The following is a 17,162-nucleotide window of genomic DNA, read 5'->3' on the forward strand; positions in this document are numbered from 1 at the left end:
ATGGTTAAGTGTGCAAGCTCATTTAGCTCATCCCAATTTTCCTATTCCATGTTTTCGGGCTTTGCCCCTTTGGTCTTAACAAATACAGTATCTACTCAAATTGAAAATATCTGCGACTGGAGAGCAACCAACAAAGAAAGATGGCTTTGCTGCTTCTTTTGCAACAGGATATTATAGCACTATTTTTGCCAGATTGCAAAGTTATGTGCTCCTTCAAGCTTCTTAATGTGCATGAGATTACTGCTGTCAGCCATGATTTTCAGCCCAAATGTGACTAAAAAATTCAGCAAATGCAGGCCTAAACTGTCACACAAGTGACCAAGGTATAAACAAGTACCAACCAGCAATAAATGACCACGTAAAAGCAGAAATTTCAGACCTGCAAATAAATTTTCAGAAGCACTAAACCTTGTGCTACAACACTCCATGATCGATTACAGTTGTTCCAAGGACAAATACATCACATTACATGAAAAGTCCCAAATTTTAGCTGCAATTTTTGTTGTACATGCACCCACGGGCACAAAAATTGGCACGCACGGTCAAAAGCCTCAATTTTTTTGTGCTCAAAGCATCAACCATTCATCTACATTGTCTCTGACATGCATAGAATAGGCCAATTTTGCCAAAATAGAGCAATTTCAGCAAAACCCCCAAATTTTTCCATAGATGTCCAAATTGCATGGAATTAAACCCGCATGTGCATAAAATGACCAAATGGCACACAAATTTCACTCAAACAGCAAAAGCCCCAAACTGCACGGGGTCCAATGTGCATCAATGTCGAGAAATTGGGTAAATTTCAGCCCAATTCTTGCATGTACATGAAAAGCCCAAAATGTCAGAGGCAAAATGTCACAAATTCTTGCAATTTTTGAGACAAATATCACTGTTGTGTCTTGCTCGCATAAAATCTGGACAAATCCCCAAATTTCTGGCACAAATATGCCCAAAATCTTGAATTGTGCTTACACTCACAAACACCCGCAAAGGAAAGGGGGTAAAAATTGATTTTTGAGCAAAATATGACCGAGGGGGTCCGTTGACCTGCCGTCCTGGGATGCGACCGTGCAGCTGACGGCCGCCACATGTTGGACCTGTCATCGCTTGTAGGTCGTCGCCTCTGCCTACCCGCCACCAGTCCATTGTGTCTTGCTTGTCACGTCTGCTCTTCTGCCCGTTATCCCCCTATCCTCGTCACACACAACAGACCTGTCGCCTGCAACGGACTTGTCGATTGCTGCCCGTCACCTTCTGCAAAATCAGCAGCCTGCTCGCCTAGCCGTCCGCCGCGTGGTCCTGGTCGCTCCCTGCACGCAACCATTGTACCTGGCCGCCTCCTCTTCAATAAGTAATTGTCACCTCGGCAGTCGCCTGCTCACCCAGCTCACACCTGACGTCTCAAGAAGCGTGCACTCCTTGCCTGCTCTGATACCAGTTTGTTAAGACCGAGAGTGTGAGGATCGAGAGACAATGCTTTCATAGTAGAGAGAGAGAGAGAGAGAGAGAGAGAGAGAGAGAGAGAGAGAGAGAGAGAGAGAGAGAGAGAGAGAGAGAGAGAGAGAGAGAGAGAGAGAGAGAGAGAGAGAGAGAGAGAGAGAGAGAGAGAGAGAGAGAGAGAGAGAGAGAGAATAAGAAGAAGAAGAAAGAAAGAAAGTTATATTAACGTCTACAACAGGCCAAGTTGGCCTATGAGACCAAAATGTTGCATACAAAATGTCTGGGAGATTTCAAAAGTCCCAGTGAAGCTAACGTTTATGCTATGTTGAACTAAATTGAGTAGGTACAAAATGATATCTAGACTAGATACAATCTAGAGGTACTCCCAATGCGGTGTGGAACTGCTCCTGGAGTGTTCATCCTAGGATGTCTCGCATGGGTCGGTCTAACATGGAGAGACTAAAGCGGTGGGGCAGGGCCCTCCGATGGCGGCGTAGTATCCCTTGTATCTTCGACATGTGTCTTCTGCGGGGACGGGGGCCGACGGGGCGTGGGCGCCGGGCTTTGCCTCTCGCTGTGGCTATTTCTAAGGTGGTCCCTCGGGGTCGGGAGGCCGGTTGGGCTAGTGGGGGCTTGGTGGTGGGGAGGGTAGCTGGTATTTGGTAGAATTCGTTGAGTGTGAGAGAGAGAGAGAGAGAGAGAGAGAGAGAGAGAGAGAGAGAGAGAGAGAGAGAGAGTAGAGTAGTAGAAAAAGGAGAGAGTGAGCACGACATTCTTGGGTATAATGACGAGTGTACCTCTTTAGGTTATAGGTAGATATATATGAAAGTACAAATGTGCTAAGGGTGTGTCACAACCGTGCACATATAAAAGGCACGATGGCCCTTTATTCCCAACAAGTATTTCTCTCTCCTCACCTGCGTTTTTCTACTGGTTGCAACCTCTTACTACTAGTAGCATCCTCCTCCCACTGGCAGCTCACTTTCAGCCCTTCCACTGCCCTCCCACCCTTTGCGTCGCACATTGCAATTCGTGCTTTACACTGCCCTCACACCCCTTAAGGTAGACATTGCGGTTCGTGTTTCGTGGGCTGACCTCTTCCACCTCTTCCTTCTTCAACAAGGCACACTAGTATCCATGGCTTCTTTACTAATAAATGACCAGACTACTGGGTGCTCCTACTGTGGCATCACTGGACACACCATCGAAGATTGCCAACTTCGACCTTTGCTTCCCACACCCCCGGAGTATATGTGTCTTCCACCAGGCACTCCTTGTGCCACCTCTCCTTTTTGGGTCATAGAGATCGTTTTGCATTGGCTATCAAATTACTATGCTCAAGGCAATAAGACGCATCCGATGCGCACTAAGTCCTTTCGAGCACATGGAGGATCGTCACAATGCCAACGACAATCTTCTCCCACCTATTTTTGGGTACAGTGGCTACCACAACCCACGGTTCTACAGTTCGCTCCATTGAGAGACAATGATTGTTTGATACCGTTTCCTCGTCAGTCCCCTCCTTTGAGAGACAATAATTGTTCGACTCCTTTCTCTTCTTCGGCTTTCTGATCCACTCCATTGAGAAGCAGCGACTGTTGTCCACTCATTGATTAGTCTGAGCCCCACCCTTCTCCACCCTAGCCTACTTAGGTTTGAGAGGCCACCTCAGGGAGTTCTTCACCACACAGATACCTTCTTTGGCATGACCGGCGGCACTTCCTTCATCTTGAGACATTTCAGAGTCCGTGATCAATGAGTTTTTGGATTCTCTATCTACCTCAGAGGGGGATTCAGAGGGGGATGATCTTTCTTTGCCCTTCGAGGGGGCATCTACATTTACTGTGACTTCAAAGGGGACTCCTATTTCTCCAATTTCAAAGGGGATCCCCACCCCCCGCTCAATCCTTCACACACCCTGGCGGAGGCCATTTATCTTCTTCTTCTACCCATTGGATTGGGTGGCTTCCTTCCAGCGGTCATCTCATCTATTGATATCGAGGATCTCGAGGATTTACCTAGATCAAGGCCTTGGAGATTCAGCTGTGACTTGGCGATGAGGCCTTCGTATTCCTTCTTGCATGGATGCATGGAGCTAGTGGCTTCTCTTGCGAGGTTGAGTTTCGGGTTATCTAGCTCAGTCTGTCTACTGTTCTTTGCTGTAGGTTACCTTTCATGTGGAAATCTTGGATCTTAGGGATCCTCTACATCTTCTTTCTTCTCTTCTTCTTGCCTTGGTCACTTGGTCAGCATGGAGCCAATTCCCGAGATCGAGTACAGGTATATCCTTATGGTTCTCGGCACCACACAAAGTCTGACATTCCTCCTCTGCGTTGCATGTTTTCATCATCTTTGTACTTGTTGGGGGTAAAGGCGCCTCTGCCTAGCCGTCCGTGTATTACTACACTGACAGTACCCGCCATTGCACACTGTAGGTGGCGGATGCCCGTCATTGTCATTGTATTTTTTATTCTTTTAGTGACAGTTTGAATCAAGGAAGGCTTGATCACACATTGTGACTGTTGGAGTTGCTATTTGGTCTCTCTCTCTTTCTTGCTCTTGCTTTCCCGCCATAGCTCTTCCAAGCAAGCTTTGATCATTCTCTCTTTTCAACTGGTATTAGAGCATGGTTACTCGAGCATTCCGACTGGGTTCATGACTTCTTTAGCTTCCTATCGCACCCACCTGGTCCATTTGGGTACCCTCAAGGCATTCCTTCAGAGGTATTGGAGTACATTTTTTTGTTATTTTACTTCAGTCCACAGGTTTTGTGAAGCAGGGCAGCCATGTCCTCTTGCTTCTTGTGATGCCTACTCTCTACCGGTGACTTTGCTCCTCAAGAGGGAGTTCCTGGGGATCCTTGACTATTCCCCCAACCTTGCCTTGACCTTGCCCAGCCCTCCATTGGCCCTAGATCAGTTTGTGCCAGCTTGAAGACCTGCAAAAATTTCGTTTTTTACTTCAGCTCTCCCTTGGCACTCTCACTGATAGCTTGAAAATACCTCATTTGGGCACTATACACTTGGTTTATGCTTGGCATTTGATCCCGAGCCTTGGCATTGAGGATTGATGTGATTTACTTCAGGTTTGGGACTGTTATACACAGTCTACAGGCAGCCCACAGCAGTGCTATATTAGCATTTTATGTTTGGACCACTTTGGCATTGACATTAGTTGCTCGGCTGGTCCCGAATGCTAGGGGAATGTATGCCTATGATGTGAGATGCTTTTGGGGCTGAATTTACTCAGTCATTGACTATTTTACATAGTCCACAGATAGCCTAAAACAGGGCAGCCCTCTATCATTATACTTTATGCTCATGCTACATAGTCATTTGATGCTCGATTATGCCCGGTTGGTACCTATACATATGGGAAAGTATGCCTATGGTTTGTCTATGGTTTTGAGCTTGGATTGAGCCATTGTTTGCTCAATTTTGGACGTTTATTTGCTGCTGGAATATCCAGGGCTGAAGCTTATTTGCTTATGTTTGGATATGCCTGTTGGATTTGGGCTATGTCTTGGATGTATACATTGATGTAGTGACTCTCGGGGATCGACATAAATCTTCAACTCTGATGTACTTATGGCATGTACTTTGCTTATGTCTGACTGGTCTTGACATGCTTGGCCTATGCCACTACTACATGCCAGTTACATTGTTTGGAGTTGGATGCTACTGAGCCTTACTTACTTTGGCTATTTCTCAGCTTGCCAGAGTGACATTTTGGATGTACTTGATGTCTATGGATGCTATGTATAGATGCTACACGGCCTATATGCTCATGAGGTCTTATTGATGCTTGATCTTGGATCTTCTGGCACTGGTGCTATCATATGCCCTTGTTGAGTTTCTTTGCTTGATATTTATGGCTTTTGTGCTAGTGGAAGCGTCTTGATACGCTTGACAGACATTGAGCAGACGGTTTATGCTACTTGAGCATTTGGATACTTGAGACTGGGATCTTCACTTGGATGTTGCATGGTTGATATGCGGTGGTCCTCACAGATGTACTTGGGTTGATTTGGGCTTTGCACTCCCTGAGCATACATCTCTTTGTGTCAGGTCTTGCCAATGTTGTGTACACTTTGCCCTATTACACAAGGGGTGTGCTGGCTTATTGACGGATTCATTTGACATGCTTGGGTGTTTGCTCGATGTTCGTATGACTGTCACATGTTGGTTTATGCCCGCTTGATGCTGGTTATGCTTTGACAGTCAGTGATTGACTCGGTGCATTCATTTTGCCTACAGCTTGCTCTCTTTGTACATGGTTGTAATTTACTACAGCAAGCAATTATGCATGGATTGACATGTATTCCGCTCTGCCTTATGTGCTCCTGCTACTATTTAAAGCTTGCTTGATGTAGAGAGTGCTCTTCTATAGGAAGAGATCAATCGTAATAACTTGGATGTCTCTCGTGTGTTGCATGCTTTGACTGTTAGAGGCAGAGATGGTAATGGAAAGAATGACCGTGGGTATGGACGTGGCAGAGACTCGCAAAAGTCTAGGTCTAAGTCGCGTGGTAAGTCGTGCAACAAGTCTCGTGGAAGAAATGCTAATGTGACATGTTATCATTGCGATAAGATTCGCATGCTATGCTATTTTCTAGATGGGCAACTTGTAGAAACGACTCCTACCATCATATCTCAACGTTGCTCCCCGCCTTCGTCTAATCCGACGCCTGCGCCAGTCCTTCCCCCTGCCCTGAGCCCTCTTGGCAGTCCTCCCTCCTCCCACTCGACAGTCCTCCCCCCCCCCTCCCGCTTGACAGTCTTCTCCCCCCACCTTGTGGCCGCCTGCCCAATGGCTGTCTGCCCACCCTGCACCCGCCACTCCCTTGCGGCCACCTGTCTTGCCCCCCTGCCCACCTCCTACCGTGCCCGCCTTGTACCCCCCTCCCCAGTCAAACACCTTGCATATCATCCTCTTTGAGGAACAGCTCTTAGTCGTCCGGGCCACAGAGTTGGAGCTGAAAGAAACAACGATATTTGGTCAGGTCGTTGGATAGTGTCCATTGAGGGGCCAGTTGCGGGAGTGGCTTCACTCCATGCTACTCATTGGCATAGCATAGATTGTGGAGGCAGTCCTCATGGGCCGAGGGATCTTCATGGTTTGACTCACCTCTGCGGATGCAGCTCATGAGTTAGTGGAGAGCTTGCCCTATGGATCCACGGACGGGGTCATCTACATGGTTCCTTGGTATAGCGGCTTCACAGTGGAGACATTTGCGTTCCACAATAGTTTTCTCAGACACCTTGTTACCCTACTTTTTTCCAAACTGGTGGTAGAGTAGCGTCGGTTAGTGGAGGACTTTGGACGACTCTTTGGCACAGTTCTTTCTGCCTCCTTCGCGGATGCAGTGACAGTTGCAGAGCGCCGACAGGCCTACAGGTGGATGCTGACGGCTTCACACGGGTCTAGAGACAACAGAGAGGGAGATGGCAGGGGGACCGCAGCCAGCTCCTCAGACCTAGCCTCGGCAGCAAGGAGCAAGGAGCAGGGAGCAGGGAGCAGGGAGCAGGGAACAGGGAGCAGAGAATCGGGGAATGGTGGGATGCAGTGAAGGGTATCATGAGATACCTGAAGGTCACAACAGATATGTGTATTTGCTATGGCAGCCAAGATACAGGAGTTGTGGGGTACACAGATTCCGATTATGCAGGACATGCAGATAGTAGGAGGTTCACTTTTGGCTATGTATTCACCTATGTTGGAGGTGCTGTCTCTTGGATGTCCATGGTTCAGAAGTGTGTACGGCTCTCTTTACCACTGAGGCCGAGTATGTTGCAGCCACTGAGGCTTGTAAGGAGGCCATATGGTTGGGCCATTTGGCTCATGACCTTGGGATTGATACTATACCTATGCTGCATTCAGATTCTATGAGTGCTATTCAGCTAGCCAAGAATCCGGTCTTCCATGCGAAGACGAAACACATTGAGGTGAGGCATCACTTCGTACGTGGGGCCGTGGAGGACAAGTTTGTTGACCTTGTCAAGATCTCCACTGATGAAAATCTTGCAGATTTGCTCACGAAAAGTCTCACTACTGAGCGCTTTGCCTTTCTTAGGAGATTGATGGGCATTGGATGAGATGACGTTTTTTCTCATCCTGTTGTACATGTGTACATTGTACTGTCTTTTCTTTTTCTTTTCACTCCTCACTGGGGCAGATTTGCCTTTAAGTGGGAGGTTATTGGGGGTAAAGGCACCTTTGTCTAGCCGCCCTTGTATTACTACACTGACAGTACTCGCCATTGCACACTGCAGGTGGCGGGCGCTCGTCACTGTCACTTTATTCTTTATTCTTTTAGTGACAGTTTGAATAAAGGAAGGCCCGGTCACACATAATGATTGTTGGAGTTTCCATTTGGTCACTCTTTCTTTCTTGCTTTTACTCTCTCGCCATAGCTCTTCCAAGCAAGCTTCGATCCTTCTCTCCTTTCAGTACTGGGGCGCTTGGGCAAATGAACAATTTTCCCACGGGGGACACTGTCCAAGTGGCACCTGCTGCATGAGCATTCTTCAGTATATAGCATTCCATCTCCACCTCACTCTTCTCTTCTTTCCCTTTTTAGGCCTTGAAAGGGGGTGTTGAGAAACCCTTCACCTTTCACTTGTAGTCTGCATTTTTGCGTTTTTACGTTTGCGTTTAGGGTTTGCAGCCCCAAAAAGGGGCGCCATCCTAGACTGACTGTGCCTATTTATAGGCCACTCTCTCATTCATTCCTCACGGCTAATTTATTCAGTCCGTCACCTCTTCTCTCCAGCCTCTCCATTGTCCTCACACCCCCCTTCAGGAGGACATTGCGGTTTGTGGTTCGTGGCTGTCTTCATCATCTTCCTTGTGCTACGCACCATTGTTCCCTTGTATCACATTCACTCCATGATTCAAGTCTTCATCATTCCATTCATTAGAGTTTCTTCTCTCTTTTCTTCTCTTCTCCATGTTTGTCGAGTTCACTCTATGCTTCTCCTCGCAAACCCTACTGTCTCATTGATACGTCATCTTTTGACATTTATAGGCCACTCTCTCATTCATTCCTTACGGCTGATCCTTTAGTCCGTCACTCCCACTCTCTCTTTGTCAGTCTTTTCACACTCTCTCTTCCATCATCTCTCTCTCCCCTCTCCTACCACCATCTCCACACTCTCCTTGCGCCAACCTTCATCTCTAGTTGGCTGCGTTTACAGTGGCAGTGTGCTCCTCTTCAGCTGGTGTCCATCCTCCATTGTTGACGATAGCATCTTTTGTGCTCCTACACCTTGCGTTTGGAGTCCATACTTTCTTGGTGTCAGCATCCACCCTATCTGGCGTCATCCTCCACCCTTTTGGTGGCTCTACCTTCTTGCGTTTGGTTGCTAGAGAGGTTCCTCACCATTTGGCATCTCTCTCTAGCAAGGGTCACCTTCATCAGAGGCAGTTGCACCTTTTGTTTGGTTCCTGGCTGCTTCTCACCCTTCTGACATCACTCCATAGTTGGCATTTCACTCCCAGAGGCTGTTTTCATTTGCATTTTCAGCATCTGGCTCATCATCACAACCTGGCGTCACTCCTAGCAGTTGGCGTCACCTCATCAGGCTTGCGTTTGCAGACGAAGGCTTCATCGACTGTCTCCCTACTCGTAGGTTCTACTTTTCATCCCTATGTTTGCAGATTCAGAGGCTTCTCACCCTTCGACGCAGTCTCGTTGCTCTAGGCGACACCTTCTCATCGTGCGTTTGCAGACCCAGAGGCTTCTTCAACAGTCTTTTTGCACTCTAGGGCTTCCTTTGTGCTTCGACACCGTTGTATCAGATTCACTTCATCAACATGATTCATCTTTCATCATCTTCTGTATTATTTCTCTCTCTTAGTGTTTGCCGTACACTGTGTTTTCCCTCTCAAACCCTATTGTCTCTGTGGTCACTTAGTCATTTTGATAGAGAGGAGACAGTGGAGTTGGTTTGGAGATATGTTTATTTGGGGATTACATTTTTAGGGCTGAGATTCACTTTGAGGAGGGCAGTAGAGGATAGACTGACACGAGGCTATGTAACTCTAGGATTGATGGAGAGTGAGTGTGCATGTATACAGTTTTAGGAGTTTCGGCGGATGAAGCTCTGGCGCTTCAACACTTTGGTCACACTAGCAGTACTATATGGGGATTGAGCCTTTACCACACAAGGAGAGCCACATAAGATTGGCCACTACCTTAGGGGAGAGGAGATTTATGAGGGATGGGATTGAGAAACCTCTAGTATTGGTGTTTTCATGGAAGATCCTGAGTAAACCCTGTGTACCACATGGGATTATCAGAGTAGAGCTTTGGCGCTTGAACACTTTGGTCACACTAGCACTACCATATGGGGTCTCTATATGGGGATCGAGCCGTCACCATACGAGGAGAGCCATGCAGGATTAACCACTACCCTAGAGGAGAGGAGATATATGAGGGATGGGAGTAGATTGGGAAACCTCTAATATTGATGTTTTCATGGAAGATCTTGAGTAAGCCCTCTATACTACATGGGATTATCAGAGCAAAGCTCGAAGGACGAAGCTTTGACGCTTCAACACTTTGGTTACACTAGCATTACTATATGGGGTCTCTATACGGGGATTGAGCCTTTACCACACGAGAGCCACGTAGGATTAGCCACTACCCTAGGGGGAGAGGAGATATATGAGGGAGGGAGTAGATTGGGAGACCTCTAGTATTGATGTTTACATGGAAGATCGTGAGTAAGCCCTCTGTACCACATGGGATTATCAAAGCAGAGCTACGAGCACCACCCATAGTGGCAGAGGCCCTTTTTAGACAGTGACCTGCTTGCATCAGCTTGGGGACTTGCCGAGGTAGGTATACTTTCAGCTCGCACTAGAGTCGTCTAGACAACAAGCATCATAGAGGGATACTGATGTGAAGATATGCTAAGGTTTGCATCGGGGAAACACAGAAAGTATGGCCACGACTAAAAACGTAGACTTAGACAGTGACACGCAAAACTCAAACGCAAGATGCAAAAACACAAACACAAACAAAGAAGAAAGAGAATTTTGAAGTGAATGAATCAATTCTGTAAATGAAGGAAAGAATGTACAAGATGCTAAAGGGTAGAGTTGTCTAACAGTCGGTGGCTCTCGTGGGAGCCGATTGAGGGAGGTGCCGATGTATATCGTCCATTGGAGATGGATCCTGAGTGCAGCAACCACTAGTTGGAGCAGAGTTTGATGAAGAAAATTGCTGAAAACACAAAAAAGGCCTGATGTAGATGATGGAAGCTGATCATTGGCAACAATGGGAGGTTGGGTGACAACGATAGACCATGTAGCAACAGTTGTTGGGGGCTAGGCAGCTAGTGGAAGAGGGTTGATGGCTTAAACCTACCAGACATGGATGGGACTGAATGGTGGGCAGCTTGTCTATTTATAGATGCAGAAGGATCCCCCCCAAATTAAGGTTTTGCATGTGGGACACTCTAGAACTGCTCCCTGCTTAACGAAACTTTTAGTAATTTACTATTTTGGGGCTGTTTTAAAGAGCTAATTAGTGGGTAATGCATTTTTAGCTCAACACCCTCTCTTAGGCCCAAAATAGAACCAAGAAGGGATTGGAAGAAAAGCTCAAGCCCATTTTTTAACCCCAAGACGTCTCACCCCAAAGTAGTTGGGGCATCAAACAAAGGGTGCACATTGGTTTCCCAGTGGCCTACTAAGGCTATAGAGGCGATGGTTATCTTACCAGGGAGGAGTCCGAGTAGTCATCCTAGAGAGGACAAGGCATCGGACAAGGGTACTTGTTGGCTGTCCAATGGCTTACCAAGTCTTGCAAAGGTGGATGGAACCACATTGAACTCTTTTATTTTTGTGGGTGTGGAGAATAGTAATGGTTTGCAGCCTTTCAACTAATTGTGTCTTGTGGGGAGAACGAAAACAAATGGTTAGATCTAACACATCACAACACAAACAAGCTAACCCAACCACTAGAGGGTGTTGATGACAAGGACGCTTGGGCGGTTGTTTTGTAAACGGTTGCCGGTGCTATGTTAGCATCTTTGTTGCGCCTTTTGTCATCCAAAAGGATGGCGACAACCATTTCTTTATATTTCATCTTTTGAGCCACCTTGAGAGCTGTTATGGTTTCATGGAATTGTGCTTCTTTCATTGGGCTATTAATAAGAGTGGTCAATTGTTGGTAAAGAAGACTTAAATGATCGAGATGCTGCTTAAAGAGTCTCCGAAGGATTGTAGTGAGATACTAAATAATCGCATCTTTACAAATAAATTTGAATTATTACTCTCTCTCCCAAACGTGGTTTGAAGGCCATCCCATACCTCTTTTGTCATTTTTGTAAGATTAAGGTGATGAAGAAGGTTGTTAGAGTGGCCGAGCCCGATGATGGCGAGTGCGCTTTCGTTCTTCTTGAGCCATTCTTGATGAAGTTGTGTGTTCCTCCGAACGTGCTCTGGCTTGTTAGTGGAGATGACTCTCCATGTGCCTTCTCACATAAGCATGAGGTGAATCTTTGTCTTCCAGATGGAGAAGTCGACGCTTGAGAATTTTTCAATTGTGATGCTATATCTTGACATCTCGATGGTAGATGCCATGGTTAGAGCTCAAATTGAAACAAGCATCAAATTTTGATGAAGAAATTTGAAGAAAGTAGGTTCAGATTTGAAAAGCCCGAATTTTATTGGGTGGATGACGAGAAAATTTGATAAAAATAAAAAATCCCCAATTTCATGTGAACTGCCCCTTAGTTCAGAGAAGAAAATTTGAGAATTCGGGCTCAGATTGAAAATGCCCCAAATTTTGTTCATAAATTTAAGGAATTTTTATCACAGCTGCAAACCCCCAAATTGTGCATGAACTGCCCCTTAACGTAAAAGTTTTAAAATTTAATTAATAAGGTTTTAATTAAAACCTTATCTTTGGCAGGAGAGAATGGTTGAGGCTAAGTGGTGATTGCAATGAGCACATTGACCAGGGACAGGCTTGGCACTTGGGCAGCTTGACACGTCAACCTTGCGTCTGACAGTTCAAGATGTCTGCGGGCAGACAGGCTGGCGAGCCACACAGGCAGATTTGAAGGGCACCAGGCAGGGCTCACTGCACAGTGACAGTCAGCGTGGCAGCAGGCGACTGCACAGGACAGGGCACGCATATTCTTTTTCTTTTTCTTCTTCTTCTTCTTCTTGCTGCTCTGTGGCAGCAGCGTCCTGAGTTGTGTGCAGGCTGAGCTGGCAGGACAGGGGCAGGTGAACTGCAGCGTTGGACACTTCTTCTTCTTCTTCAGCAAATTCACTTCCTCCTCTGATACCACCATTTGGTATGGAGCTCATGAAGATGGACCAGTAGGCTATGGAGGGTGAAGCTCCATGATGTGGAGAGAGAGAGAGAATACACAACAAGCTGAATAGATTGATGCGATAGTTTTTGATGAAAGTACAAGTGATAGGGCCTGAATATATAGGCTGAGGTATCCACCTAGACCATTGACCCTTGAGCAGGTTAAACTAGAAATCTAACCATGCACTTTATGTAATGATTTTTTGCTATCTCAAAAAGGGAATGATTATTAGTGGCAGTTAAAGATAGTTGGTGATATTATTCTGTTTCTATGTGCTTAAGACTGGTTACTGCTGAAGTGGACCAGTTTTTTAATTGCTGACAGATGGCGCCTAAGGGCTGTAGTGAAAATTTACAAGCGATGCGATCAGTCTTGGGGTCTGGGCCATCTGATATGGATTTGATTCGTGCCCTTCATTTGGCAAGGAATGATGTCACACTTGCAATAAATATCTTGTTTGATACCCCTGATTTCAAGAGCACAACAATAAGCAGCTCTTATCAGGAACCAACTCGTAGCACTAGTGTGGATCAAAGATACTCAATTGCTTCACATGAAAACACTTTTGTTCCAGGAACAGGTATGGACATTCCCCCTAATTGATCCAGTGTGCCACAATTCTTTAATGTGGCAGTAGTAATATGTGCTGATTTTCATCAGTTTGGTTGAACTGGATGATTCAGTTGGAGGTGGAGATTTGCCAGCTAACTGCAACAAGTACATAAATGGCAGCCATTCCCCAGCAATGGGGTTAACAGAGGAAAAATCGTTATGTATGAATGATCATACTGAGAGAGTAATTGGACTTGCATCCAAGGAAGTAGTAGAAATATGTCAGCCCAAGGACCTCACAAAAGATGACTGGTGGTACCTTGGTGATGCTGAAGCTGTTGGGTTCTCAACATGCAAAGGTTCTAAGCTGAAAGAAGGAGAAGAAGTCTCTCTCTCTTTCCCAAGAGCACCAAGCCAAACTGGCAAGCCTGTCTCACGCTCTTGGGGACGTGGAAGGGGAACATCTTCAAGCGCTGAAATTGTGAGGTTTTCAACCAAAAACTGTGGAGAGGTATATTGGTTTCCTTACATTACTTAAGTTGTGCTGTGACTGCGTTATTGCTCAAATTAACAAAAGGTAAACCAATTTGCCAGCATTACATGATGAGAATGCTTCTATAGCAGGACAGGCTGTTCTAACACAGACAATCTTCTATTTTGGCAGATTGGTCGCCTTCCTGGAGATTGGGCCCGATGCTTGATACCTTTGGTATCAGCACATAAACTGAAGGTTGAAGGTCTCTGCAAGGCAGCACCTGAGATTCTCTCGCTTGTGGATAACATAACTTTGAGTTTGAAGTAAGTAATGAATGAAAAAAGGACAAGAGGGAGCATTTTTTAGAAGAGCTTGAATGCTAGCTTGGGTCTCTTATTTTGTTACATGCAGAGTATATGCACACAGCTCTCTTTTCACGCGGCAACATGGCCATTCTTCAGCTTTGCTCACTTCATCTGAAGGAACTGTTCATCCACTCCCGACCTTGTTCCACTTGCTTGGGAAAAGCCCATTTAAAAAGGTTAGAGGCAGGTCTTATGACATACATTGACATCAATGGTATATTGAAACATGTTCTGTTTAAAATTATGTGATTACTGTCATGAAGGCGATTCCTAGCAGTTAAAAGTTTGGACAGATTATGGATTTTTTTTTGAGTCACGAGGTTGTGGATTCAAGTCTTGCTTGGTGGCATCACTTGGGTTGGACACTATATTTGCATGGTATGTTTGGGTGAGTCCAGGCTCTTGCCCACGCGTGCATTTGTTTGGTCCGCTTCCTTGATAGGGTCACTAAGGAGGAGGATCCCAGTGTGATCAAGCTCTGTTCTTCATGGCATGCTAGCTATCCTATCTGTGCATAGGAATGAGCCCCTCTCCCCCATTCCTTCATGTGGGTGTTTGGATGTGTATACCTTATCTCTGAAAAAGAACAGTGTCTTTTTTTTTTTTCATAACTAATCATCCGTTTTTGATTAATTATTCTTGTTCTGCTAGGCAGAATTCACCCCGGAGGACATATATAGCAGAAAACATTCTTTGGACTCTGAGGTAGAAATATGGATATTTATAGGTTGTAGCTGAAATTGTTGTAGTGTTAGTACAAAATCCTTTTTTTTGGGCAGGGTCAGATCCCATTGTTTTCTGCTGAAAAAAGACTGAAACTGGTCTCTGGTACACCTCAACAAGCAGAAGGACAAGGAGAGGAGTGTTTAACTGATGGTGATGTTGATCATTTAGTTGGAACATCAGATGCACGCGAACTACAGGTTTGTATATCAAGGCTTCAAAGTTTTTCACAAGTTTGGGTTAGAGATAGTTCTGACATTAAATCTGCATAGTGAAGTGGTCTGCAATAAGCCTCATTTCTTTGATGCTTTGTTCTCTTTCAGATCTTACATTTATGGTGGTTTAGGGGGGGTCATTGGCTGTGTGGCTGGCATGGGTTAGTTCATCAGCTTAACCCTTTCTCTTTTTTGCATAGACAGCTGATAGGATTTCAAACTAGGTTGTTACTGGAGCAACAAAGTCTAGATAACTTCTTATAAAGTGCTGGAGTAGAGCCAAAATTAGGGCGCTCACAATTTTCTAGAGTCTTTCCCTAGATTCTTGTCGTGAGTTAATTGACACATTGAGCATGTTCTTGACAAAGCACCCATGCGTGCACTCTCTTTCCCATTTTCTCTTAAGCCCTCCCGAATCTATACATGGTTTCAAAGCTCAGGGCTGAGACCCTATGTGGTTTAGCTCTGGCTTTTTCGGTAGGATGTCAGGTCCATCTTGATGTCTATCTCTTGCAGACTACACGAATGGACTTAGAACAGTGAAAGGTCCAAAATCTCCGTAACAAGAAATATATTTAGAAATGTTAGATGTCCTCATGGCATGCTGACAACACAGTTTTACATAGCAGTTAGGTGAAGGTAATCTGATCAGCATGCATCCAGTCGTTGATTCTGTGAGAATGAGATACACAATGGAAGTAGTAGAAGTCAGCTGGTGAACACTGAGTGGTATGGACAAAAGAAGCAAGAACTGAACTTAGAGAATTAAGAAAAGGCCATGGAATCCATATACATGAGATGTGAGCACAAACTTGTAAGAGTGCACAATGGAAGAACAACATGAACAAGGAGAGAGAAGGGAAGAGAAAGACTACAATGAAAGAAGAGAATGGAAGAAGAAACTCTGCACTGAATCTGAATGAAAGTTGAATACAAAAGGTGGATTGCTCAGTCCCTGCATGCAGCCCAAAGTGTTAGTGAGGGCACTGGATCAAGCTGATGATGGAAGGCAGCACTAGAAGATGGAGGAGAGTCCCCGAATGTCTGAGAGTGCTAAAACTTGAAAAGCAGAAGGACCAGCCAAGTGAGGGAACAGCTATAAATGGCTGATCAGCAAATAAATTGGCCAACCTGCATTATTTAATGCAGGAAATGCTGCTGAAAATAAAAAAGTGGATTGCAATATAATGATGTTGATTGCCTTTGGTAGGTGTGAACAAATCATTCTGCCGCTGAAAAGAAATGCAAAGGGGTTGGAAACTGATCTTTGGCAATGTGAACACACCTGAAACTCACCGAAAAAGAAAAGTATGATTTAGAAAGAGTGGTCTCCTCCTTGAAAACACATGACAGAATCCAGATTGAGTGTTAGAGCTCCTAATGTCCTCATTTGACTCAGATAGGCTAATAGGTAGGAGATGAATGTTGAGAAACCCATTCATTAACAAAAAGGGCTGGATAGCCACATTTTGGGGCGCCACTCGAGATTGTCTATGCCTATAAATAGAACAATGACTCGCTTAATTCTACACATTCATTCATTGACTCTCTTCATCAGATTACTCTCTTCTGTCAGTCTCCAATGTGTTCCTCAACCTCTCCATTGCTGTTTATACCCCTACTAGGAGGACAACTGAGTTCATGGATGATCCCTCACAGTTGTTTGATGCTTGGTGGTCTGAAATTCCACCCATTGTAGGCTGCATTTGCTGGCTAGATGTTGCCGTCTAGCTGGTTTATACCTTCAAGTTGATTGGCGGACACTAGATTGATGTAGGCATCATCTTTCTTAGCCTCCAACATTTCCGTTTTGCAGCCCGGCCGGCATCCAGGCTGTTTGTTGCCCTGTTTTGGTGCTGGGAGGCTCTCTTTTGCTACAATTCAGTCAGAGGTAGGCCACCGTGTTGTCCTATTGACTCCGGAGTGCAATGGTTGCTGGTGATCTTCTCTCCTCTTCAACTACATTTGAGGATTGCGTTCCGCTCTCTCTATAGCTGTCCTTCATCATTCAACATTTACCTTGATTGGGTGCTTCTCTTGCGGCAGGAATGGTAAT

The 17,162-nt window shown here is 45.4% G+C and overlaps 1 protein-coding gene across 8 annotated transcripts in view; it reads left to right on the forward strand.

Moving 5' to 3' along the window:
• LOC148026238 (DNA repair protein RAD5A-like) overlaps positions 1-17,162 on the forward strand; it is a 74,086-nt gene that overhangs the window by 21,524 nt on the left and 35,400 nt on the right. For 3 of the 8 annotated variants that reach the window (XM_087693534.1, XM_087693540.1, XM_087693541.1), the window contains exons 2-7: positions 13,101-13,356; positions 13,460-13,839; positions 13,993-14,126; positions 14,215-14,344; positions 14,820-14,873; positions 14,948-15,091. In XM_087693534.1, coding sequence (XP_087549660.1) covers positions 13,101-13,356; positions 13,460-13,839; positions 13,993-14,126; positions 14,215-14,344; positions 14,820-14,873; positions 14,948-15,091 — 1,098 coding nt within the window. Of the gene's footprint in view, positions 1-12,364; positions 12,906-13,082; positions 13,357-13,459; positions 13,840-13,992; positions 14,127-14,214; positions 14,345-14,819; positions 14,874-14,947; positions 15,092-17,162 lie in introns of all 8 variants that reach the window. The other 5 variants (XM_087693535.1, XM_087693538.1, XM_087693539.1 and 2 more) reach the window with 3 other exon arrangements.

The sequence above is a fragment of the Lygodium microphyllum genome, chromosome 14, assembly GCF_053477565.2.
Source record: "Lygodium microphyllum isolate KBCC chromosome 14, Lygodium_microphyllum_v1.1.10, whole genome shotgun sequence".
In the NCBI taxonomy this organism is placed as follows: domain Eukaryota; kingdom Viridiplantae; phylum Streptophyta; class Polypodiopsida; order Schizaeales; family Lygodiaceae; genus Lygodium; species Lygodium microphyllum.